The 27,340-nt window shown below is 36.3% G+C and overlaps 1 protein-coding gene across 2 annotated transcripts in view; it reads right to left on the reverse strand.

Annotated features, from left to right (window-relative positions):
- Positions 1 to 43: 43 nt before the first annotated feature.
- The window catches only part of LOC139958704 (deleted in lung and esophageal cancer protein 1-like), a 43,113-nt gene continuing 15,816 nt past the window's right edge, over positions 44 to 27,340 (reverse strand). For both annotated transcript variants that reach the window (XM_071955979.1, XM_071955978.1), the window contains exons 8-29: positions 26,728 to 26,901; positions 24,985 to 25,121; positions 24,524 to 24,616; positions 20,901 to 20,991; positions 19,378 to 19,540; positions 17,922 to 18,135; positions 16,542 to 16,805; positions 15,695 to 15,919; positions 14,758 to 14,922; positions 14,134 to 14,276; positions 13,744 to 13,897; positions 12,181 to 12,419; positions 10,779 to 10,991; positions 10,176 to 10,398; positions 8,971 to 9,145; positions 7,827 to 8,188; positions 4,928 to 5,148; positions 4,324 to 4,630; positions 3,641 to 3,817; positions 3,243 to 3,405; positions 2,038 to 2,158; positions 44 to 1,267 (exon numbers count right to left, since the gene is read on the reverse strand). In XM_071955979.1, the coding sequence (XP_071812080.1) occupies positions 1,144 to 1,267; positions 2,038 to 2,158; positions 3,243 to 3,405; positions 3,641 to 3,817; positions 4,324 to 4,630; positions 4,928 to 5,148; positions 7,827 to 8,188; positions 8,971 to 9,145; positions 10,176 to 10,398; positions 10,779 to 10,991; positions 12,181 to 12,419; positions 13,744 to 13,897; positions 14,134 to 14,276; positions 14,758 to 14,922; positions 15,695 to 15,919; positions 16,542 to 16,805; positions 17,922 to 18,135; positions 19,378 to 19,540; positions 20,901 to 20,991; positions 24,524 to 24,616; positions 24,985 to 25,121; positions 26,728 to 26,901 (4,148 nt within the window). In that variant the 3' untranslated portion in view covers positions 44 to 1,143. The remainder of the gene's footprint in view (positions 1,268 to 2,037; positions 2,159 to 3,242; positions 3,406 to 3,640; positions 3,818 to 4,323; positions 4,631 to 4,927; positions 5,149 to 7,826; positions 8,189 to 8,970; positions 9,146 to 10,175; positions 10,399 to 10,778; positions 10,992 to 12,180; positions 12,420 to 13,743; positions 13,898 to 14,133; positions 14,277 to 14,757; positions 14,923 to 15,694; positions 15,920 to 16,541; positions 16,806 to 17,921; positions 18,136 to 19,377; positions 19,541 to 20,900; positions 20,992 to 24,523; positions 24,617 to 24,984; positions 25,122 to 26,727; positions 26,902 to 27,340) is intronic.

Here is a 27,340-nt window from a genome sequence, read left to right on the forward strand (position 1 = left end):
TAACAATAAACAATCTCAATAAATAAAAAATCAATGTTGCAGCTCATTTTACTAGCATAATATATTTATGTAGGAGAACCGGCAGCTTTTGCCATTCCCTGTGCCAATCACAGACTAGACTAAATAGTCACGGGCACCTTAATAGTATTGATAGCATACTAACACATTATATATTTTTAAGTGACATGGCCGGTGTGTATAGGTTAATAGCATAACGAATGGTGGTTGTGGAATGAGAAAGTGCCCCTTTGATGTTGTGCCCCCCCCCACACTTTTTGGAAGCTTCCTACACCCAGGCGAAAAGCATCGACTTGCATTGCCCTACCCGATGGACAGTACGCACCAAGTCTCTCTTACCAGTCTTTAACAACTATGAAGCTCTTCGTCAAACATTAACAGAATTAGGACATGATGCGACATCAAGGGAAACCAAAGACAAGGCACTTGGGGCTAGCTCTGAAGATGACGAAATTTTAAACATAGCCATCACTATATACTGCTCTGACAGGACACTGACATGACAGCGCCCTCTGTTAAAATGCAGGCGTGCGCGCGCACCCCTGAAGCAATTAATAAACTGGAATATTTTGGAAAATATTTTATTTTATTTTGGAAATATTAAAATATCTTGGACCTGAAAAATAATTGAGAAATATTTGGAAATATTAAAATATTTTATTAAAATTATTTTGAAAAAATAAATTGGATTATTAATCCCATGTGATCTGGTCAGCTGGAACGATCAAAGCTAACCACAAAGGAATGCAACACATGAATGAGATAAAATTGAACAAACCAAGGCCAAAATAAAGAACAACAGATTCTGTAGGTATGATGGAATATCTTTATAAATGTACACATATATCACAAAAGAACTTCAGCATCTTTTCATAAATACATGTTGGTTTTTTGTTGTAGAAATACTTATCATGAAAGACATATTTTTAATATTTAACATTCACAATGTTCAAACAACATTCAAAAATATATCAAAGATAAAATCAAAAAAACATAATTAATAAAGTGTAGGACATTATTTTGATGTCAAATAGTTCTTTATTCTCTTGTGCAAATAATTTGGACGGAATGAACCCTGAGACATTTTTCAAGGTTTTCGATAAAAATAAACAACACAGGTGTTTATTATATGTTAACCAGAGCTTCGTATCTGTTGTCATATGACCCTTGACCTGTTATCTTGATTTTTCTCACTTCTTCCCCTAACAAACCGTTGAAGAGAAATACACCCTCATATGATACATCATGTCTGCAAAAGAGAGACAAAGAGAATAAAATAAGAAGATGAATCAAAGATGAAGACACATAGATATGACATATTTTGTCTGCAATTTAATGCAAAAAAAAGAAAGGAAAATAGACGAATTGATTAATGAAAAACAATAACCCAGATAAATTGATTAATGAAAACAAAACGTGATGAGACAAACTAACTTTGTTGATAATTAACAGAAGTGATTAATAAAGAAAATATTGATAAGAAATATTGCATCTGTCATAGAAATAAGCATGGATTAACAGTATGATGCAGCCATGTCATTAATAAGGTATCTTTTGCCTATATTACACACACAAAGCCACAGGGTACTTACACTCTGCAAATATGCATAAACAGAATCATTCGTGAGGTACGAAAATTCCTGAGAAACAAACTTTAACCTAAAATTTCTAATGTTCTTTATGATCTCTGGTAACAACTGGTTTTCGGACATCCATCCACACACATATACACATTTTTTTTAAACTTTGAATAAGCTTACTAAAAATGAGTTAAAACCACACTGGAAGGACCACCAGGGAAGGAATCGAAAATTAAATTATACATCCACATTACAACTAAAAAACAACCAAGTACCTTTTCAAACTAACTGTTAGTTAAACTGTAACTGCTCTTGAAACCATAATATTTCCCCAAACAAAAAGGAGTAAAAATATATATAAACATATATTTATTTATATATATATATATATATATATATATATATATATATATATATATATATATATATATATACTTACCTAGCTGTAAAATATATCTTCAAGATAGCTTTGCTATGGGAAATATGGGTAACATGAGCCTCGAGATATCCCACGGCAGGACTAATGCTGAAGACCTCAAGGTCATTGTCATCAACAGGATCTGAAACAAACAAATAAACGAAAATTCAGAAATAACAAACTTTTAAGCCCTTTCTGATGTTATATCTTATTGCTTGAATCATACATATATCATAGTTAGAACCCCCCCCCCTCGATCTTGCGTGTTGAGACGTTATAAAAACAAAGACGAGAACAAAATTCTGAATCCAACTTTTGCGTAACTCGGTGACCAATCTAAAGCTATGAATTGTTATGCGTTCACAGGCAGCAAAGTAAAGTTGCAATTCATCATTTGAGTGAACATAGGTGAAACAATATGAGTACCTCTGGCATTGAAATTGTGTTATCCACAAAATTTCATAACTTCTGAATATTATTTTAAAATTCTCTCACAGATCAGAGAAAGACTACATTGAGGGAGGGATTTTCCAGTCGAAAGATTCATGTTTGATTGATGTTTGATTGATGGAAGAGGAACATATTTCTAACCTTCCTTCTGAGAGTTAAATTCAATTCCTTAACTAAGCATTTTTCAAAATATTGATAACTGGAATTGGCCACAGTCTTTACCATAAGCAAACTTGATTCAAACAGGCGTGACATGGTAGCTACACAATTGTTCTCACCTTTGATTGGATAGGGTTTTTCAACTTTATCAATTCCAAGGGGAATGAGAAATTAACAATATACAAATTGACTGTCATAGGGTATTATAAATAATATTTAACATACGTCACAATTTTGTGGTAGAAAACAAGTTTGTGGGTGTCATGATACAACATTGCACCTGTTTTTACTTTTGGTACAATTGAAACGTCTTCCAGTTCAGATGTTATTATTTCAAATATGGTATCTAGAAGAAGTTGAAGGTTTTATAATCTTGTTGGAGGCTATTAACGCCCTCTCACACAACTTAACAACTTAACCCCTGGTCAACCCTAGGTCTGAGGCTTAGGGCTTGATGTTCTGATGGTAAAAAATTGCTTTAATACACTGGTATTTTCCGATTTACTGATTTGAAATAGATTAATATTTGTCTCTGTCTCTTGGAAACAAGGAGAAAATAAGATGGATTAACATCAATGATGCATTTAGCATCTTGCATTACTCATCAAAATTTTTACCTTGAGAGCAGAGAAATGCTTTCCAAAATGTAGCTGAGGCAGTGAAATTAGTAACAGTGACCTCAAGTGACCTCTGCTGACCAACTAAACAGATGCCAAAGTCCAGAAGCTCAGGTGTAATGACCAATGAAGGGAGTGTCACTACAGCATACAGGGGCAGTTTCTAAGCAAAAGAAGACAAATAAAGTGAAATATTAAAGTGTTTTTACAGCAAATATCAAACCGTACAGGTTTGAACTGTAAAGAAACTCTGAGTGACATTAGGAATTAGTGACATTTCTGATCTAATACTTTGCCCCCCCACATGAAACAATGCTTCTATAAAATCCATTCTATTTATCTTCTTAGTTAAAATCATTTTATTCTCAAATAGGCAAAAAAATGTTACAAACAGCTACCTGAATTGTTCCATTGTTATAACAGATGTCTAAATTTCTCCTGATGTGAAGTCTCCTTTCTCCATCCCCGCTGACCGACAGACACTCCTCTGAGTCCTCCTTGACCCCTTGAGTGACCTCGAGACTCTCCAGGGCAGTAGTTATTAGATTCAGAGTCAACTTGAATGCAACACTGATCTATCATGTAAAAGAAATATGTTAAATTTTGTAACAGATCAAAAATTGAAATGATCTATTTTTAAGGAAAGAACCAAAAGCAAAATATCACTACTGTAATTTCTTTGCTATCTTCATTAGAAATACTTTGAAAATCTATCCAAAAATACTTTTATTTGCTTCTATTCACAAGGGCAGATCCAGGGATTCTATCAAGGAAAGGGGTGCGGTCCCTGGGGTTGTTATAGCCAACTCCCATGTAAGGAGTGTCTAGGGGTATGCTTATCCCAGAAATAATTAAAATTTTAAACCAACAAACGGTTCATCCAGAGTCATATGTAGACTAGAAAATGAGGTCTATAAGTTGGGTGTAAAAACAAGATTGTTTTAATTTAATTATTGCTTTTGATGTTTTAGTGTGAGGTTGAAAAGTGTGGGTGGGGGAGGGGGTGTACATCCCCTCCCCCACAGCTTAGCAAAATATAAAGATGCTTCCTCTCTGTTTGAGTCATCTCACTTTGACATACCTCCACATTCTTCTGAGATGGCAGCGTCACCATCTCGTCGACCTCAAACAATGAAAACGGCCGTCTCTTGGCCCTGGATTCACCGGGTCTCTTCGGGACCGGGTCCAAGTTGGCCAGGAAGAAAGGGTCTGGAGCTTTGAGCTGGAACTTCAAGGGTGTTTGAGTGGCATTCGTTAAGGTAGCCTCTATGGTAGGGGAGTGTGACGGGTTTAAACTCCACTGCGGAGATTCGACCGTTGGTTGAAGGAGGCTGCTAGCTGCCGTCCTGTATATCATTCCTTCTTCTTCTGATGTCTCGATCTTGAGTCTGTGAATTAAGCGGGTAAAATCATCACCGTACTCCACTCGATCAAAACACAGAAATGCAGAATTTACTGAAAGAAGTCCATGAATATTTTTTGGAGAAAAGAATAAAATTCCACGTAAAATACAAATATTTTTCAAAAAGGCCAGTAGAGAATTGATATCTTTCCAGAGAAGACCAAGAAAGCACAAGAAACACAAGAGAGAGAGAACAAAAAAACAAATATGGGTTCTAAGAAAAGTTTTAAAATACTGCTGACCTGTTTATCCCTTTGAATATAAAAAAAACCTTTTGACTCACATGGCTGGTTTCATATTGGCTGTGAAGTCCAACCTTAGAGGTTCTACCTCAAACATCTCTGCTCTTTCTACATATTGAGATGGATGAGAGGCTGTCTCATCAGCCAGGCTCACGTAGCCTAAGGCATATCCCACGCAGTCGGTTACCTCTAGAGAAGATAAGTACTTCACATCGGGTGTGAAGTAGGTAACAATACTGGCATGGCTCCTTGCTGGAATAATCTGAAAAAAGAACAGATGTTCTGTTTATACTGCAGGTGTTGTGGTAATATGAGATTTATCAATATATCAAAGTTTTTGTTCACTTTTGATCTGAATGGTATCTCGATATCATAACGTTAAACCACAAACAATTGCAACTGAGTGAAAGCCATGTTTTGTTGCTGCAAACGGCACCCTTACCATTACCAGACTCATTAACCAGTTGGACAGTTGACTCATAATATATCATGCACCAACCCTGGAATTCATACGTATCATGTGAACTTTTATTAAATATTGAAAATTCCATCGCTGATTCAAACTTACGATTTTACTTCATATTATTGAATGGCCCAACCCTGATTAATTCTTATCAGTTGATTTTATTCAAATATGATGGTCCATGCTAGTTCATTCTTACCATGTTGACTTTAATTTGTACTTAAAGTTCTACCCCCGATTCATACTAAGGATTTGACTTTTATTAACACTGAATGGCTCATTCATTCTTATCAGCAGACATCTAAATAATACTGATATAGTCCATCACTCATTCATTCTTACCAGTTGACTTTTATTAGCACTGAATGGTTCATTCATTCTTATCAGCTGACATCTAAATAATACTGATATAGTCCATCACTCATTCATTCTTACCAGTTGACTTTTATTAACACTGAATGGTTCATTCATTCTTATCAGCAGACATCTAAATAAAACTGATATAGTCCATCCCTGAGTCATTCTTACCAGTTGACTTTTATTAGCACTGAATGGTTAATTCATTCTTATCAGCTGACATCTAAATAATACTGATATAGTCCATCACTCATTCATTCTTACCAGTTGTCTTTTATTAACACTGAATGGTTCATTCATTCTTATCAGCTGACATCTAAATAATACTGATTTAGTCCATCACTTATTCATTCTAACCAGTTGACTTTTATTAACACTGAATGGTTAATTCATTCTTATCAGCTGACACCTAAATAATACTGATTTAGTCCATCACTTATTCATTCTTACCAGTTGACTTTTATTAACACTGAATGGTTCATTCATTCTTATCAGCAGACATCTAAATAATACTGATATAGTCCATCCCTGATTCATTCTTACCAGTTGACTTTTATTAACACTGAGTGGTTAATTCATTCTTATCAGCTGACATCTAAATAATACTGATATAGTCCATCCCTGATTCATTCTTACCAGTTGTCTTTTATTAACACTGAATGGTTCGTTCATTCTTATCAGCTGACATCTAAATAATACTGATATAGTCCCTGATTCATTCTTACCAGTTGACTTTAATTAACACTGTATGGTTCATTCATTCTTATCAGCTGACATCTAAATAATACTGATATAGTCCATCCCTGATTCATTCTTACCCGTTGACTTTAATTAACACTGAATGGTTCATTCATTCTTATCAGCAGACATCTAAATAAAACTGATATAGTCCATCCCTGAGTCATTCTTACCAGTTGACTTTTATTAGCACTGAATGGTTAATTCATTCTTATCAGCTGACATCTAAATAATACTGATATAGTCCATCACTCATTCATTCTTACCAGTTGTCTTTTATTAACACTGAATGGTTCATTCATTCTTATCAGCTGACATCTAAATAATACTGATTTAGTCCATCACTTATTCATTCTTACCAGTTGACTTTTATTAACACTGAATGGTTAATTCATTCTTATCAGCTGACACCTAAATAATACTGATTTAGTCCATCACTTATTCATTCTTACCAGTTGACTTTTATTAACACTGAATGGTTCATTCATTCTTATCAGCAGACATCTAAATAATACTGATATAGTCCATCCCTGATTCATTCTTACCAGTTGACTTTTATTAACACTGAATGGTTAATTCATTCTTATCAGCTGACATCTAAATAATACTGATATAGTCCATCCCTGATTCATTCTTACCAGTTGTCTTTTATTAACACTGAATGGTTCATTCATTCTTATCAGCAGACATCTAAATAATACTGATATAGTCCATCCCTGGTTCATTCTTACCAGTTGTTTTTTATTAACACTGAATGGTTCGTTCATTCTTATCAGCTGACATCTAAATAATACTGATATAGTCCCTGATTCATTCTTACCAGTTGACTTTAATTAACACTGTATGGTTCATTCATTCTTATCAGCTGACATCTAAATAATACTGATATAGTCCATCCCTGATTCATTCTTACCCGTTGACTTTAATTAACACTGAATGGTTCATTCATTCTTATCAGCAGACATCTAAATAAAACTGATATAGTCCATCACTCATTCATTCATTCTTTCCAGCTGACTTTTATTAGCACTGAATGGTTCACTAATTCTTATCAGCAGACATCTGTATCTTACTGATATAGTCCATCACTGATTCATTCTTACCAGTTGACTTTTATTAACACTGAATGGCTCATTCATACTTATCAGCTGACATCTAAATCATACTGATATAGTCCATCAATCATTCATTCTTACCAGTTGACTTTTATTAGCACTAAATGGTTCACTCATTCTTATCAGCAGACATCTAAATCATACTGATATATTCCATCCCTGATTCATTCTTACCAGTTGACTTTTATTAGCACTAAATGGCTCATTCATTCTTATCAGCAGACATCTAAATAATACTGATGTAGTCCATCACTCATTCATTCTTACCAGTTGACTTTTATTAACACTGAATGGTCCGTCGGCAGGGTTCCCCTCATGTTCTGCCAGTATCACAGTCACCAGTTTGCCCATCTTATCCTTCCTCTCCGCCTCTAATTCCAACTCCTCGGTGATATGAGAGAGGAGATTACCGTCCATCACTCTCTGGCTCTGTGCAAAAGTCGATTCTGAGGCGGTCTCATCTACGTCCTTGGGAGTATTCTGCGGTGTCTTATAGTCGACCTCTGCTGGTTCGATCTCTCGACCATTCTCGTCCAAGAGGGGAAATGGATTGCCGATGTTCACGATCAAATCCAGAATGGTGGGATCTCCTTCTTGGAGATTGAACAGTCTCCAGTCAACTCTGAGACCTGAGCAAGCAGAGGAAGAAAAGACAAGGTGAAAAACAAATAGTGTTTTTGATTGACGGTGGTAAGTTAAAAGGTAACCTGTAAAGTTACGGTGGGTCCTTAAAAAGTTAGCTAAAGAACATTACATTCAGAGTCCTGCAAACTTGTGCTTACATTTTAGTCTCACTCTATATCTTTATCAAAGGCCAAAATCCATCTCAAACAAAGTTATAAATTTCCTTACGTACATTTAAATCTCGCATGTCATTAAAAGCATCCACAAACAATCATCTCACGGTAGAATTTACCTTTACTCTTAATTCATCAAATCTCGATCAAAAATGTGAATTTTGTTTTTAAAACTTTCTTCCTAAGACATTCCCCAAAGAAAGAGTTCAGAGTAGAACTCTTATGTCATACTTTTTTGTAAGTCAGGGGTGGGCAACCTTTTTGAATGAATGGGCCAGATATAAGGGGTGGAAAACTGACTGGGTCGCACCTAACCAACGACCTGCTGTGGACTTCAAACCTTTGATTCCGAGGACTTTCAAGCAATAGGTTTGTATACCTAATCTGTACTCACAAAAACAAAATGTCAATACAGTACAGTTGATAACTAATGGGGATAATAGGCCTACCTGACAGCATCATTAGTGCCGATATATTCTAAGCAGCTAGCTCGTTTTTTGTGATGATGTAAAATAGATTGATTTTTTTTCTTTTTCTTGAGACATCTCACAGGCCTCAAAATAACCATGGCCCGCTGGTCGTAGGTTGCCCACCCCTGTTGTACGTAAACTAACCATATGGACTGTTGTTGATGACTTTAAGTGGTCTTTGGACAGCAGGCACACCACAGACATGTGTTCCAAATCTCACCACTGGTATCTGTCCTTCCAATGTGGCCATTTGAAACTTTAAAGGACAGCCAATCACAGTAGCTTTCACTGGTATCACCATGGGTACCAGATCTGAAATCTTAAAAAAAGAAGAGAACAGTTTTAATGGTAGATTTACACCAAGTTTCATGGGAAACAAATAATTTCTTTCATTTCTTTATTTTATCTGACTCATATTCAATATTCATAGTGTCTTATTTCAGGTATGTAAAACTTTCAAATTTTTCCCATGACAGTAATGTGTTACTAATTTTGAAATACACAGCATGCTAGCTTAAAGGACCCAATCACATTCTGAATGCATTCAGTTTTTTACTCTAGGTACCAACTATGACACACTTTTCCAAAATTTTGTGTTTTTACCATGATAGTGACACGTGCAAACACAATGCCTGAAATGTGCTTGCAGCAAGTCTCTTGGTATATTTTTTAAAGAGACTGACGTCATACAAGGATGTACATTGCAAAGTTCAATCTGAATCACCAAATATCCATCAACGTGTTTTGTTTGTGCTAGCTTACCTATGTCAACTCAACTTTTATTTGTTTAACGATGTCCAATGTTTTTTAATTGGAGGTAATGTTTTGTCTAGAGTTCTAGACAGCATGCTGGTTCAATAACCTATCAAACGTTTACATGCAATCTTTCCTTTCTTTTCTGTTTTTCTTTGCTGTTTTGATGAATCTATACGTCTATATTTGAAGAAAAATGGTTACTTTATTAACAATATCTTGTTACTTTGTTATCTAGTTACTTGTTACTATATTGTTACTTGTTACTTCGTTAACCATAACTATATCACAAGGAGTGTTAGCTCAGTGGTTAACGCCAGTGCCTTTCAATCATAATGTCCCGAGTTTGAGTCACTCCGAGATTAATGTATGTCGTCCAGTTACAGAGTTGTTGACAATTGACAATTCATAATCATGGATGTTAAATATGAATCTAAGAGACTGACTTTGGTCATCTTGAGGCTTTGATAAGCCAAGGATTCCGGAGTTCCTGCTTGCAGGAGGATCTAAAATATATACATATCTTCTTGTTCACTTCTGATACAAAATGAAATTAAGTTTGGATATGACTTAAATTTTGATAATCTATATCTTACCATACAGATTAGGTTATCTGAATAATCGCCCCACATGTCACAGAATAGAGTGACTTTCACGGTCAGAGTCTCAAAAGGTTTCAGGGTTCCTGCTGCTGGCTCCACGATGAACGCAAGGCCTTTATTCTCCCTCAGTATGGCTTTAGTGTAGTCTGCCTGAAGCTGATTGCTGCTTTTACTCTTTGGATCCGACAGATTGGCGGTAGCTGTTAGCAGACCGCGCCTGAAAATATTTAGAATAAACTGTAAGAGATCAAAATTCTATCATTTCCTTAGCAGGTAACTCAGTCTAGGTGCCAACCATGGCACGATACCAATTATGAAGCACCGTTTGAAATTTCATGATATTACCATGGCATTGGGCAAACCCTGTCTTAACTGTGCTAGCAAGTCTCTTAGTAAACATTTATTTTTAAAATTTATTTCTAAAAATTATTTTTAATAATTATTTTTAAATTTTTTCATAAAAGTTTAAAAAATTATTTTAAAATTATTTTAAAAAAAGTTTAAATTATTTAAAAAAAAAAGAAGATAAATAGTTTCCACTTGTATCAACTTTTAAAATGATCACAGCACTTTCAGTAAAACGATGATAAAATTGACCTTTTCGGACTGTTGACTCGTTTTCTGGAACTCTCAGGGGGTGTAGGGGGTTTGCCGGCCACAAAGTGTTCCACAGAAATTTTGTAGGAGGCTTCGATAGCTGTGTGATTCTTTATATGTACAAAACGGCTGGGGGAAGAGCCTATTTCAACCTCTGATCCAAAGTCAATGGCTATCTCTTCTTCTGTAACACCACCATTGTCCGATTTGATACTGTCATAATGAACAAGAAAATGAAACATTGCACAAAATGGTTAAATTAAAATACTGTTACCCAGAATTTCTTGATATCACTTTTCAAAAATGATTCAACAATTCTAGTGCAAAAAACTTTCTACTAATAGATGCTCATAAATCGCAAATATGTCTGCAACATTTTTGCATTTGAGGAAGAGCAAAAAACCACCACAAAAGTTACATGTATAACAGACTGTCCTTTGACTGAACGAAAAATAATCATTTTCTTGGACCCACATATTTTATGAATGATCCCACGCTTGCTGCAAATTTATCAAACATACCGAGCATTGTTATAAAATTTACATTTAAATTTTAATAATCACCTTATGACACAATCCTAGCTTATGCCTTGAGCAACCTTCCGGGTGGATATGTGCGCATTTTATAAATCACCATTATTATTATTATTATTTAACTGAGATAAATGTCATATATCTACCACATATTTAATGTACTTACCATGAACTGTGGTCTTCCTCAACAGCAAAAGGAAGGTCACATATATATGAGAGGAACAAGCTACTATACTTGTAAAAGCTTTAATAATAACATGACTGTGTACGTGCATCGTATCACAGTCCGTTCAATAACAAACACCCTACATGTAAAGTTATGGACAGATCAACTTTAATACATGGAAGTACATGTTTACACAATCAACGGTATAATTTTTTACTACTGTTACCGTGCTGTTTCTTGTCTCAATTTACAATTTTTTGTTTCAAATTTTGGGCTGTCAATAGCACAGGTGGGTTTGGGTGGGGAGAGTGCGGCCTGCAGGGCACATGGGGTCCTTGAGTCAGTCATCCCCAGCTCACAAGCGTTTTCGATAGCCTGTTAATGCAGTCTAGGGTGCCATATGGCAAAAAAAACATGTAATATATATACTAGAGTTCACACCTAGGTCTTACTTGCGATAGGACGTTTTGACGTATGAGATTGGCAATGTACATGTAGAAGTTAATGATCTTCTATTTCCCATAGAATGTTATATGTCCAAATTTTGTCACAGACGTGGGAACAATTCTTAAGAGCTGTGGCATGTCAACTGGGTACAGAGATTTTTCACTGTGACCGCTCAAATCAATTTTGTGCTCACCACTTGTCGACATGCAGCTGCCTAGGTTAACTTGGTTAATTAATTCTATTAAGTCAACATTACCTTTGATGGACTTCGTTAGATGTATTATAGGTAACCTTTAACCCTTTCACCTCTCCACTCACGGACAGGACGACTGGTTGGACCATGCCCTCTACCTTACACGGCACAAGCAACCTGTTGACTTGGCCTACTAAATCTGCGACCAGTGTGACCGTGATCTTCAACTCCTCGTGCGGCTTCAGGTCACCGGATGAAGGTTCAAAAGTCATGTGACAGGAAGTAGCTTGAGAACCAATCGGCTGGAAAGGTAGAGAAAGAAAGCGCCTTAAAGGATGACTTTGGGTAAAATTCTGGTTTTGATATTTCATAGTCTAGAGTGCTAGTAAATGTATCTAATACTGTAGCTTAATTACTGCTTTATTTAGTATTAAATTATTGACAAATCTCTCTGGTATGTGATCCTCTACGACTAAATTGATGATGATGATGTTGAATCCTGAGAGCAGGCCTAAATGTTAATGTTCATTCCATTGTCCTAATCAATTCTAATAACTAATCCAAAGCAATGTTCTTTAAAAATTCATATATAAAACAATAGAGTATATCTGGATGAGGTTCAACACCATTTGTAAGTGACAAAGTTGTCCTACATTGTAAATATGTCATTTGAGGCCATAAAAATCTTTTGTTTTCTCATCACGTTTTGTATTTACATCTGGAAGAACTGACCCTAAAATGTCTGTGTAGTAGACTATATGATCCAGTCACTTTAATTGATGAGCCTGAGATGTTTCTAGAGCCATTTCTCAAAATATTAAAAGTGTTAGAGATATATACAACCTGGACTGATAACGGTATTTTTTTTAACAATCTATAACACATCAGTTCTAAATTTTTGTGCCTTAAAGGCATCCTGTAAGCTGTCTTCCTTTGAACTTTTGAGGAAGCTTTAACCTGATTATACAGGTAAACATAAATAGGAGGCTTTTATTACAGCCTTTTAACTTGTCTGCCATTAACCTCTCCTGTAACGGCAAGCTTCATTCCTGATCATAAGCACGTTGCATCCAATTGACTTCCTGAACAATAAACAAACGATCTCTTCAGAAAATCAATGACCTGTATTACTTGTTCATGAGTAATATCATCCTACTTAGGATATCTTAGGTAGTGATAAAAAAAATTTTAAAATGTGTCTTGACACAAATATTCCCATTTTGTTTATCTTGTTATCAATGTGATGTGTGAAAGCAAACCTCGACCGAGTACGAGCATTAAATAGCGATATATAGAGCCGATTATATCGTGGATTTGCACCCATCTTCATCGTTGGTTGGGAAGATGCTGACATTTGATGAACAACACATATACAAACATATAGGTTTTAACCTTTCTAGATCATTTGGTCCTTCTGCCATTTAACACTGCACTGATATTGAATAGTTATTGAAGCAAACTCAGAGGAATGACGTGACACCCGAATCGTGAGGGCCACATTCCCTGTTCCAAATTTTGCATCATCTAGTTTTAGAGATGTGAAGAGATGTACCCTCAATTTCTGAGCAATCTGATGGGAGAGATGGGGAAAAGTCAAGAGCCACTTTTTACATTTATGATACTGACCTTTTGCCAATCAAATTTAGCTGGTAGTAGCGTCTGGTTGATTAAAACCACTTGGTGCTGTGTGGGTACACCTGTGTACACCTCTTTTAAAGCTATGATGGATGAGAGTAGGCAGGCTTGAGGTCTTTGAACATCGGCCTTAACAGGAACAAAACTGAAAAAGAGAGAACAACTTTAAGATTAAAGGAAGACGTCCCCACTTTAAGATCAAATAGCTTTAGAACTGACGAGGTCATGTAAACAAACAGTTAATTCAACACTGCTGTAAGAGGTTTTAGTTTATCTTTCACTTTTAACTGAATTATCATAACTATGGCTCCATCCCAATGTAATTCCTTGTGAAACATTGAAATATTACTAAACAATGAATATCAAAATTTATATTTTTACCAGTCAGTGCCATCTTCGACGATGCATTCTATGACTGAGTCGACTCTCCTGCAGCTCAGAGGCCTGAAGGTGACTGGTATTGTCTCTGATGCCAAGGGTCCAAGCTCTCCTTCACGTTTACTGAAGATGAGTTCCGAATGAATCTGCGCAGAGGAACGTAAAACAAAAAAAGACGATGGATTACAATTGATGTGATGACAAAAACTGTAAACTATAAAAGGAAGGGAAAGAGAAGGAAATGGAAGATGGCAGGTAAGGAAGAGGGTGAGGAGGAAAAGAGGATGAGGAGGGGGAGAAAGGGTAACATGGGAAGAGGGAGGGGAAGGAGAATTGGAAGTGAGAGGGAAAGGAGGATGGAAGTAGGGAAAGGAGGAGGGGAAAGCAGGGCAAGAATAAAGGAGCAGGGGAAAGCAAGACAAGAATGAGGGAGGACAAGGAGGAGGGGGTCAGTGGAGGGAGGACAAGGAGAAGGGGGTCAGTGGAGGGGAAGGAGGGGGATGAAGCTTTGCAGTGAATTTGCATCTTGTAAATCATAGTCATATGTTATTAAAATACACTAAAGATAAACAAATTGTGCTTATCATATCAAGATATTATAACTGTATATATGTAAGCAACTCATACCTCTCCCGTAGCTGGAAGTCTTACATTAAACTCTTGACTTTCTCCAATTCTGTACTTGGCTGCTACTTGAGATTCGTTTCTGATCACCAGATCGACCGAGGCTGAGTTTCCAAATTGAACGAGACCGAAGTCGATGGATGGGGTGTCGATGACAATAGCAGGACCCTAAGACAAAGAAGACGTGTCATCAAATTAAAAAGTATCATTTCACATTTCACATTCATTTCACATTAGGTAGTCAATAATCACATACCTGCTATAAATAGACAACATATGGCATGATCGTTTAATGAACTAAACATCGTCAGGAAAAACTTGTTCTATCAAAAACTTTTTGATTTTCCTTTACTAAAATGATACATTCCATATACTACATATTGACTGTCCCATTCATGTTCCTCTGCATAACTAAGGCCAAGCAACCAATATGACTGCAATTCCCCCCCCCTCTACCTCCCCTCCCCCAATGAGGTAATTGTCCTCAAATTGACATTTGCTTCTTTGTATCTATTTTAATAAATGAGGTTAGACAGGGTTACATCATTCTTCTGTGAATGTGTTACACGCCTATTATAGCAGATTCTAAACATATCAGGCTTAATTTATTAGTCCAAGAAATCTGACTTTCTATAGATATTGTTATGCCATCCTCAAGACTCTGTACTGTGGAAAAACAAGAAATGCAACAAGATCAATTTCAAGCCCTCGTTCAGGGTTTTATCACAAATTATTATGGTGCACGACACAGTTAAAATGTAGGGCAACTTGTACGAAACTTAGGGGCCTCCTCTCTACCTTAATCAGTGACCTAATTACTGTATGAAAGAGGGAACCAAGAACAGATAAACTTGAATATGTATATATGTAAGAAGGGCAAAACTATTTCCTATTTCCTGAAATATCTTTTGAAATGAAATTTGAACCTTTGACAATGTACCTTCACTGATGCCTGGAGTTTGAGGAACACCGGCGCAGTTTGGTTCTCGATGTGACATAGGACGGTCTCCTCCAACGGTCCAACCCTTCCGGCTGTGACGGTCACTTCCAGGTCAATGGTTGACCTTCCAGGGATCTGTCCCTGGGTAGGTTGGATCTCTACGATGTCACAGTCACTGAGAGTCTCCCATTTAAAGAATGCTGGATACTGGCTGTAGTTGGTCATCTGAGAAGGAAACCACGAAATTACTATTTAACTCTTTCGAGATTCGGGGCTTGATTAAATTTCACAATTTCCAACGACCACGATATAAATTTCCTGCATAGTTTTATGTGATATGAAGTAGCAAGCAACAGTGGTGTTGCTCACATTACTTCAGAGGGTCTTACTACAGAAAATCACATATTTCTGGACTTCGAAGTCAAGCTTCAGGGCTGGATTCACAATGACCTACACGATGGCATATTGCTGCATTTTCTACATATGACCGTGTTTTGGGACCCTTTACCTATGAGGTATTACTTTAAGTGATATTCTGGTGGCCGAAAATGTAACACTTATCTGCAAATGGTGCCCTTTACCTCTGAGGTCTTACTTGAAGTGATAATCTGGTAGCAGACAATGTAACAATTATCTGCAATGGTGCCCTAAACTTCTTAGGTCTTTACTTCAATTGATATTTTGATGGCAGACAACTTAACATTTATCTTAAAAAATTCCTACATTTGTAGTTAAACAAATTAACCCGATCTCAAACAATATTTAATTGAATTATACTGTATTTTGTTAAAGTTTCCTGATATACTGTAGTTAAAATCTAGTTGGGGTTAACTTTTAATAATCTTACCATTAATGGCTTTCTAACCGTTGTTGACACCAGTATCTGTCCTGGAACAATGATTGCATAAGGGTGCACGACAATGTTAAACTCTTCACACTCCCCTCCGACCTCCAACTCCAAAGCCGTTGTATCGCAGACTAGAGAAGCTTGCGTTTGTGAAGGTCTCTTTGAAGGAGTGGTGGTGCAAACCTCCGTAGATGTGGAGTCGTTACTGGGGCTGGTCGGAATGTCTTCCAGAATTAGATGCAGGACTGAACTGTAGCTACCGATCTGTCAAAACAGAAGAAGAAGAATGACGAGGAAATGTTTGACTGTGAAATTAATTTCTATTACTTTGACCAATCCACTGCTCTTCCACCCCCCCCCCCTCCCCCTTAAAAATTGACCTTATCGACAAAAACGAAACAAAATGATTTCCTGATCAGTAACTACAGTCTTGATACTTTTTTCAATACCAAGAAAGTTGCATAAATCAAATAATTTCAAAATCATCCAGTATGTTAGGAGAGCATGTTGAGAATGGATTTCTAGTCCTAACTTTTGCCCATCCCCTGCACCCCTTCCCCCCAACTCCCCACTCCCTCCTTCTTGTCAGGTCATCCCCCTGAAATGATTTGTAACAACCAATTAAGTGCACAACTGCTCACTTGCCTATCATAATCCATCCTCACAAAAGACACTCCTGGTTTCTACCAGGAATCTCTCCTGATTTTATGAGCTAATCTCCCGGCAAGATTTGATTTCTAAATATCTGTTTGAATTGCCATCGGTAATGAGCGGCACACATGTTTCTACCTGTTGCATAAGGAACATGGAGAAACTCCCCATTTAGTTTCAAGGCGAATAGGTGTATAATATACTTCATACGCTAAATTTGTGGTCTACAACGCTGCTGTTAAATGCAACAATTACCTTTCACATACTTTGGCTATATTGTAGAGGTGCCCATGTAAAAACACCAAATATGCTTTTATGCCTCTTTTTATACTAACATCTTGTTTAAGTTGGAGTTTGCCCAATTTTTACCATTTTTTCTTTAATCTCCCAATTTTTTGTTATACAGAAAGTCGTAAATCGCCCTCATTGTGTGAAAGACAGGACAGTAGGTTCTGGCACTACAAGCCCCAATGTCCTTTTTTGCAGGACTAACTGTTTACCTTCTATGTTTAATACATTCCTCATTTCTGTTTTGGAGGATTATCTTGTATTTTAAATTGCTATATCGATTCATATTTTCTGACCTCCATAGTAACCAAACGGTACCAGCTGTTTAACACTGGTCTAAGATACCACCTTTTCAACCTGAACCTTTTTTTCTCAAGTTTTCCATTTTGGAAGACAGATTCCTAATGGTTTGCGCCCAAGAGTAACACATAAAATACGTACCGCGGGTGGAGCAAAGCATACGGTCGCCTTGGTCTTTCCACCGGGCGGGAGGGTACCTCGGTCGGGGTTGATGTGAAACACCATGCTACCATCTAACTGCCTATCTGCTATATTTAGCTGATTTGTAGTATCTTCACTCTGGTCATCAACTTCTGGTCTGGGGTTCACAGGGATTGGTCTATAGCACTGCCAAAAGTAGGGCAGTTCAACATTGCTGAAAAAGGGAAAAGTAAAGTAAATCAGTAAAAAAAAAGTAAATCGCTTACTTGATTTCGCTACAATATCAAACTGTGCAAAAGTAAAGACAAACGAGGAGCATTGACTGACATTATTAAACTTGAACACTCACAGGTTCTAGGGGATGATTTTGGTGGAGTTTTAATCTTGACATGGCATAGTCCAAGAACAACAGAAAAAATGAGAGCCAAAAATGATTCTATAGCTATTCCAGTTTTCACGATATTCACCTGTAAATTTTTTTTTTATGGATGACAGTTGCTCCTCAAGAACATTCTTAAATGTTATATCATGTTAATCCATTGTTTTTTTCCTGAATTCTAATAACTCCAAAACCAAACCATGTTCATTTATCTTCAGATAAAAAACTGAAACACACCCTTAGATGGCATATCAACACAATTTGTGATTGGAGAGCTTGTAGTGCAGCATAACATGTGAGGCCATTAAAGTCTTATGTTTTACCATTGAGTTTTTGTGTTGCATCTGAGAAATTGATCTAATTAATGGTTTGTGTCAGATTTAAAAGTAGTACAAACAATTTGATTAATGAGCCCCAGATGTTTGAAGGGTCATTCCCCCCCCCACCCCCCAAATAAAAAAAGTGGTAAAGAAATACATCCTAGACTGATAGCAGTGTCTTCTTAACTTTATACGACAGGGTTTCCCTAACTTTTTCCCCCCACGAACCCCCTGTCAGAGTTGTCCACGAACCCCAACTTTTCGAGACACGATCTGTGCCATAATTATACTGTAATACGCATAACAGTGCTTCGTAAAAGATCAAGTTCATAGTGTAATATTGTAAAGAAGAAAAACAAAGATGTACAAATATTTATTTGAAACTTCAAGATCAGCTCTTTATCTTCACGTTGTACTGTCACGCGTACACCAACTTCACCAAAGTCATGCGGCCTGTGTCTGTTTCATAATTCAGTTATTTACCACATGCACGGTACGGTACTACTACGGCAATATATGCTTATGGAACGCGAATAGAGTTTTGACTTTCAGCAGTCCCGAGAACCCCCTGGGATGGACTCATGCACCCCCTGGGCGTTCATGCACCCCAGTTAGGGAACCCCTGCTATACAACAAATCAATATTAACTCTGTGCCTCTAATAATCGTTTCAATCTTTACTAGCAGGCTACACATATGCTTTCCTATATACCACCTCCTCTACATTAAATCACGATGAGCTTCTTAGGACTACTCACGTCGTATTCTGGATGACAATGTGTTTGGTCTCCATTGTCAGAGGGTTGACAGGTTTAAATTTTATGTGATGCTGAGCTGTGATATCTCTGAGATCACCTAACAACGGTGGGGTCTCACCACCGGTGACCGATTTCAGAAATACTCCAGCCGACTGGCCCTCTCCTGCGAGAACAAAAATCAGATTTTGTAAACACAATTATCTCAAGGCAAAAGCAAAGTAAGAAAAAAAGTGCATCGCAGATTTGTTAATGATATTGTAATAATTTTTCCCTCATTTTTCTTTCGAGTTGTGAAGGGAAAAAAAATGAAAGAATGAATGAAATAAAAATAGATTTAGTATGGACTAGATTAGAAACCAAGAGTAATAATAAAAAAAAATTGTTACAAAAACAAAATTTGTTATTGTATTAGGTATAACAGAAGAGGTAGTCTGTTATCTAATGGAGCATGGTTCCCAAACTGTTAATCAAATGTAATTCCAGCCTTTTTTCAACAAACCAAAACACATTTCAAAAATGTGATTATGAAGCCTACACACTAATGGAGACCTAATGTTAGGCTACCTATAGTAGGGCCTGACAATTGTAACTCTGGTAAAATGTCTACAAACTCATACTAGCATTCATTAATTTGTGGTGAGGAAGCAGGGGCAGGGAGGGGTGAGGGAGGGAGGGGGTGGGGGCAGGGAGGGGGTTGGGCAGGGAGGGGGGATGAGGGAGGGTGCATGAATGCCAAACAAGGATAGCCTTAGCCCTAACTTTATCACAAAGTTTTGATTTATGTTGTTAAACACCTTTTGAATGAAAGTCAAAGACTATCAGGACCTGGCAATAAGGACTTTTCCGGTCCGGAAAATATTTCCCATATTCTACTCGATCGCGTGAGAACCATGATCGTGAGAATTCTCTTTCAAGTACCTGATTTTTTCCTTTTCATTTTTTGATGTTGTTATTTTCTCTTTTTAATTATATTGGATTGTTTTCACAACTGTCAATTCTCTGCTTAAAAATTCTCATCAAGAGGGTAATATTTTTTTTTTTTTATTGCCCTTCCTACATCAACAAGAAAACCAGGGCATTCTCAACTCAAACTGTCATCACTTCCGTAAACTTGCATAATTGTACCAGGATATAGTTTTACTGCTATAATACATACATTTAAAGCATACAGTATAGTAAATGATCAGATCCCTACTCAACAGAGCATCTCTTTAAGGGTTAAAGGAAGTTAATTGTATGCTAATGCAAACAATAATAAGCCTATAAAGACTGTTATTTTATGATATTAACAAATTAGCATACTGAGGTAAACACAATGGCTTTTGTCGGTTGGAATACAAGCCAAGACACGAATTAATATAATTTCAATGGTTGATTCAGAGGATTGTTTTCTCTGATTTTGAAATTTAAATAAAAAATGATGACCAATGCTTATTTAACATTTGCAAGGTTACGTTTTCCACATTCCGTAAGTTCACCTACCTACTGTACAATGATCTTTATAACCTTTTAAAATATTTTACCTTTTATGGTGAAGTGCTTAACATTGCAGTTGTCACAGACGATTGTGACCGTCTTTTCAAAAACCGATGCAGACCGTGGTGAAAATGTAATCTAGAATGGGTAACCAAAGAGAAGGAAAGTAGCAAATGACCTGGACACTCACAAAAATATATAAAAAACAACAAACATCAAAAAAAAAATCACGATTTCATATGGAATTGTATGCTACAATGGCTAAAGATCGTCAACCTATCATCAAACTTTGAAATTTCTTTTACTTTCAAGTTCAGAATCTCCTTCCACCGACAGTAAACTGTAGTATTTGACCCCCCCACCCCCCACCCCTTCAATGACATTAGAGTAAAATGTCTAAAACTTACTCTGCAATAAGAAAATAAGAGAAGAGAATAGAATGTCTAAAAATTATGTTTCGGAGAAATTACTTGGATCACTTTTTCTTTGTAAAGTAGGGACGAACCAGGATGGTATACCAACCACTGAGGGTTGCATGTTCTTCCTTCATAACACACTCCCCAACCCCCCGCCCCAAAAAAACTTGGTGCAACCCTGACTAGAACACATAGAAATCATGTTAACACCTGTGGGGAGGCCTTAGCCTTCAGGACCAATTTCGCATATATGACAGATGGCTTATTTACACACGTTTTCATGCAGGTTTAAAACATATGAAAAAGTGTACTACATATTTTGGCAAATGTTAAACCCTATCTGTGGCAAACCTTAGACCATCTAAACGTATGCACAGCAGTGTATAATTCTATGTCACACAAATCCCTGGGGATATTTCACACATTTGAATTGCTCTCCAGAGATGCTACCTGTCAACTTGTTTTCTAAAAAGAATTTCCCAGGGAGCACCCTGTGCGTAACCTGTGTCAAATGGTGAACATTGCCAAATTCGTGTCACTTTTCACCAAAATCACACACTTTCACAGAAACAGAAGCCTGGGACTTCCTTGTACCATTGACTGATTTTCACACATCTGAAGTTGGAGCAGTGACACTGGGATTTTAACTTTGTGCAATGGCAATGTGCACCTCACCTTTACCTTAGTACCCTCTTAACCGATGCTTGGATATGTATGACATTTGAAACTGCCACTTGGTAAACATATTTTATTTCTACAAATTTTGGGCAAAATGGATACACGCTAAATGTGTATTTACTTTGACATGAACAAAGATGTAACTATGACACAATTCACGACATGTATCAGAATATATTGTACCAGCCAAATGAATCAAAACTAAATGTGTATTTACTTTGACATGAACAAAGATGTAAATATGACACAATTCACGACATGTATCAGGATATATTGTACCAGCCAAATGAATCAAAACTAAATGTGTATTTACTTTGACATGAACAAAGATGTAAATATGACACAATTCACGACATGTATCAGAATATATTGTACCAGCCAAATGAATCAAAACTAAATGTGTATTTACTTTGACATGAACAAAGATGTAAATATGACACAATTCACGACATGTATCAGAATATATTGTAACAGCCAAATGAATCAAAACTAAATGTGTATTTACTTTGACATGAACAAAGATGTAAATATGACACAATTCACGACATGTATCAGAATATATTGTACCAGCCAAATGAATCAAAACTAAATGTGTATTTACTTTGACATGAACAAAGATGTAAATATGACACAATTCACGACATGTATCAGAATATATTGTACCAGCCAAATGAATCAAAACTAAATGTGTATTTACTTTGACATGAACAAAGATGTAAATATGACACAATTCACGACATGTATCAGAATATATTGTACCAGCCAAATGAATCAAAACTAAATGTGTATTTACTTTGACATGAACAAAGATGTAAATATGACACAATTCACGACATATATCAGAATATATTGTAACAGCCAAATGAATCAAAACTAAATGTGTATTTACTTTGACATGAACAAAGATGTAAATATGACACAATTCACGACATATATCAGAATATATTGTAACAGCCAAATGAATCAAAACTAAATGTGTATTTACTTTGACATGAACAAAGATGTAAATATGACACAATTCACGACATATATCAGAATATATTGTACCAGCCAAATGAATCAAAACTATATGTGTATTTACTTTGACATGAACAAAGATGTAACTATGACACAATTCACGACATATATCAGAATATATTGTAACAGCCAAATGAATCAAAACTAAATGTGTATTTACTTTGACATGAACAAAGATGTAAATATGACACAATTCACGACATATATCAGAATATATTGTACCAGCCAAATGAATCAAAACTATATGTGTATTTACTTTGACATGAACAAAGATGTAACTATGACACAATTCACGACATATATCAGAATATATTGTAACAGCCAAATGAATCAAAACTAAATGTGTATTTACTTTGACATGAACAAAGATGTAAATATGACACAATTCACGACATGTATCAGAATATATTGTAACAGCCAAATGAATCAAAACTAAATGTGTATTTACTTTGACATGAACAAAGATGTAAATATGACACAATTCACGACATATATCAGAATATATTGTAACAGCCAAATGAATCAAAACTAAATGTGTATTTACTTTGACATGAACAAAGATGTAAATATGACACAATTCACGACATATATCAGAATATATTGTAACAGCCAAATGAATCAAAACTAAATGTGTATTTACTTTGACATGAACAAAGATGTAAATATGACACAATTCACGACATATATCAGAATATATTGTACCAGCCAAATGAATCAAAACTATATGTGTATTTACTTTGACATGAACAAAGATGTAACTATGACACAATTCACGACATATATCAGAATATATTGTACCAGCCAAATGAATCAAAACTAAATGTGTATTTACTTTGACATGAACAAAGATGTAAATATGACACAATTCACGACATATATCAGAATATATTGTACCAGCCAAATGAATCAAAACTATATGTGTATTTACTTTGACATGAACAAAGATGTAACTATGACACAATTCACGACATATATCAGAATATATTGTACCAGCCAAATGAATCAAAACTAAATGTGTATTTACTTTGACATGAACAAAGATGTAACTATGACACAATTCACGACATATATCAGAATATATTGTACCAGCCAAATGAATCAAAACTAAATGTGTATTTACTTTGACATGAACAAAGATGTAAATATGACACAATTCACGACATATATCAGAATATATTGTACCAGCCAAATGAATCAAAACTAAATGTGTATTTACTTTGACATGAACAAAGATGTAAATATGACACAATTCACGACATATATCAGAATATATTGTACCAGCCAAATGAATCAAAACTAAATGTGTATTTACTTTGACATGAACAAAGATGTAAATATGACACAATTCACGACATATATCTGAATATATTGTACCAGCCAAATGAATCAAAACTAAATGTGTATTTACTTTGACATGAACAAAGATGTAAATATGACACAATTCATGACATGTATCAGAATATACGGTACCAGCCAAGGAGGTTGTAAACAGTGTCACTGCACGCTGAAGACAAACATTCTAATTAGAGGTCATATGTAATAATTCAAAAATGACTTACATAGAGGGAGATGGCATGGCCAGCCTGTAGTTCAAACATTGCTGGCTGAATCAGAAACGGAGGTAGCTCAGTCTTATCACCGGCTGACACGGACTGCCAAAAGAAAATATGTTGAGATTAAGGGTAAGTGGAGGTCCTAAAAGAAGTTAATTAGGGGGTAGGGGATCCAGGCATGGACCCAGGGGCTTGTGGGGTATGACCCACCTCGCACCACACCCACCCTCCCCTTCCACAAACTCATCCCTCTCCCTCCACATTTCCAAATTCACACAAAAATTCAAAAGTAGTTATTAGCACCACCTTGCATGTAGACCTAAATTATAGACCTCATTTTATAGGCTACAATACTTCATAATGCACCATTGGATGTCTTGAATTTTAGTTTTATTCCTTGGAAAAGTTTGGGGGGGGGGAGGAGGGGCATGCCCTCAGAACCCATACAAACCCATAAATTTCCCTACCTTGAAACTTGTAGCCGGCCAACAGTCTCTGGGCATCACACAAAATCTGCCGCTGCCTCCTTCGTTCTTGACCACAAATTCTCTGGTGACATCTCCACCGGTCAGACAGTACCCGCAATCGATACAAGAGGAGGGCACTGAGGATAACCATTAGGTAATTAATGTCAAAGGACAACAAAATTACTACTAACTCTGTTTAAGCTCATGTGTTACATTACAGGGAACCATTTATCAAGCATCCCATAGTGAAATACTGTTCGAAATGGTCAAAATTGCTATTATACAAATGCACCGAACAGAGCGATAATAGTATTTTCAGTATTTCACATGAAGCAAAAATTTAGTAACCTGAACATTGCATCAACAAACGTGAACACTGAAAGTATTTTATTCCCTGCATTAAACAGCATGTCTTGAGATCAAGAAAATTTGCTCCCGCATGTGTCCCAATAATGTTTCAAACAAGAAAACTGTTAGTAAATAGTAAATAAAGGCAGGACATTAATGTATCCACATGGATTTTACATTCATGTGATCTCTTCAAAATGGCCATTATGTTGGTAAAAAAAGCAAAGAGTATATTTTCATGAACTATTTTGTACATACAAGTGCTGAGAAAAGACGGTCATGCTAGGATCGATTTGACTGTGTTTATTATAATGGCATGCATAATGAGGTTAACATTTAAAAAGTAGTGTTAGACATACACACAGTGTTTCATACTGGCGACACTAAATAACACATCAAAGTTCAAGCACAGGAAGCAATATTAAACTTGTCTGTGGTAAATAAATTATTTCTTAGTAATAACACGGAAAGCACACATATTTCAGGATACATCCTGTGGACTTTTTACAACATCAAAGTTTAAAGTCTCAGTACGTGTTTGTCAAATTTAAACTTCGACCTTTCAGCTTACTGCCCTAAAAGCTCAGTGAAAATGACACCGTTCTATGCAATTTCCATATCAGAATTCATTATATTTATTGAGCTATCTATCATTAAAAATTTTGAGCTGAATAAAATTCGCCAGATTTATTAACGAGTCCTCTGTTTTGTTCACAACTGTTAGGCCTAGGACTACTTTCATGGCTAACCTGTCTTAGGTCCTTTCTCTTGAATAGTATCTTTCTTTCTGTCTTACCGGTGCAGCTTGCAAAATTGTGTCATTTCCTTCCATTGCAATGAATAAACAGGTGTTTTCAGACGTTTCCTCCGTGGAATCGTATAAAAAAAAGTGGACTATACGAGTATATATATGTGTAGGTTACATTTGTGTAATGAACATGCTGATATGGGCGGTCGCAGTGATTTTAGGTTAAATCGTTCGCGCCATAAGGGCAACAGATAGTTCTCCAATAAACCCACCTGGTCAGAGTACATTTAGAATAAGAAACACTGAATCTGCTTCGGAAGTTTGTTTTCTGAAATTCATCAGCAAACATGCATTCATCAGCAAACCAACCCACTACTTGTAAACTTGTACATGGTCCATAAACCTGGACATGTGTCATGTGTGCATATTTTGTCACTTTATAATATATAACACATATACTTGTATCCCTCTCTGAAGGGACCACACGCTCCTATGTTGCCTCCCCCACTTCCTACCCCCCTCCCCACCACTTGTCCACAAGTAAAGAAACCTTGCTATGAGCTTGTTACCCAACCAAAATCTTCTGAATGCGAGATGATACATTATATGACCCAAATGATATGTTTTTAATACCCAAATTTACTTACAGCTCAACACCGGGGGCAACCTTTTGCCCTGCAGTTGGACCACCACTGGTTGCGACGACTGCGTCTGTACTTTGAGTTCGTCTTCAAAGTCCATCAGAGAGTCCGGCATGAAGCGGATGTTGTACTGACAGCTCATCCCTGGAGCTACGATTCCTTGCTCCCCTGGGAATTTACCTGCAAAAAGGAGAAAAAGAGAATTCTTTTGGTTAAGCCAAAAAGAAGAAGTGGTTTTATACCAATTTGAATTCCAGTAGTTTAATCACAACGAGCATAATTTCTTCCACAATTATGGCATCGCGTGCCTGAAATCTTAAGAAAGTCATCATGGTTTTCTCACAAAAAACACCACAAACCTTGACTAGTCCTAACAGTCTCACAACAGAGTTTATTTTAGCCTAGCCTAATTTTTGCAAGCAAGAATCAAAGCTGAATTTATTTGATTTATCACTAACTGCTGTGGCTAGCTATGGTACTAGTTATTTGTGACTCTTTGTTTTTGTTTCATACAGATAATATGTCTCTCAAGTGTCTTTAAAGAACCTGGAAGGAATAGGAAAAATGTGGTTAAAAAAAAAAAGGCAAATTGCAACAGTACTTTTTACTTGAGGTTGCT

The sequence above is a fragment of the Apostichopus japonicus genome, chromosome 18 (genome assembly GCF_037975245.1).
Source record: "Apostichopus japonicus isolate 1M-3 chromosome 18, ASM3797524v1, whole genome shotgun sequence".
NCBI classification, from domain to species: Eukaryota; Metazoa; Echinodermata; class Holothuroidea; order Aspidochirotida; family Stichopodidae; genus Apostichopus; species Apostichopus japonicus.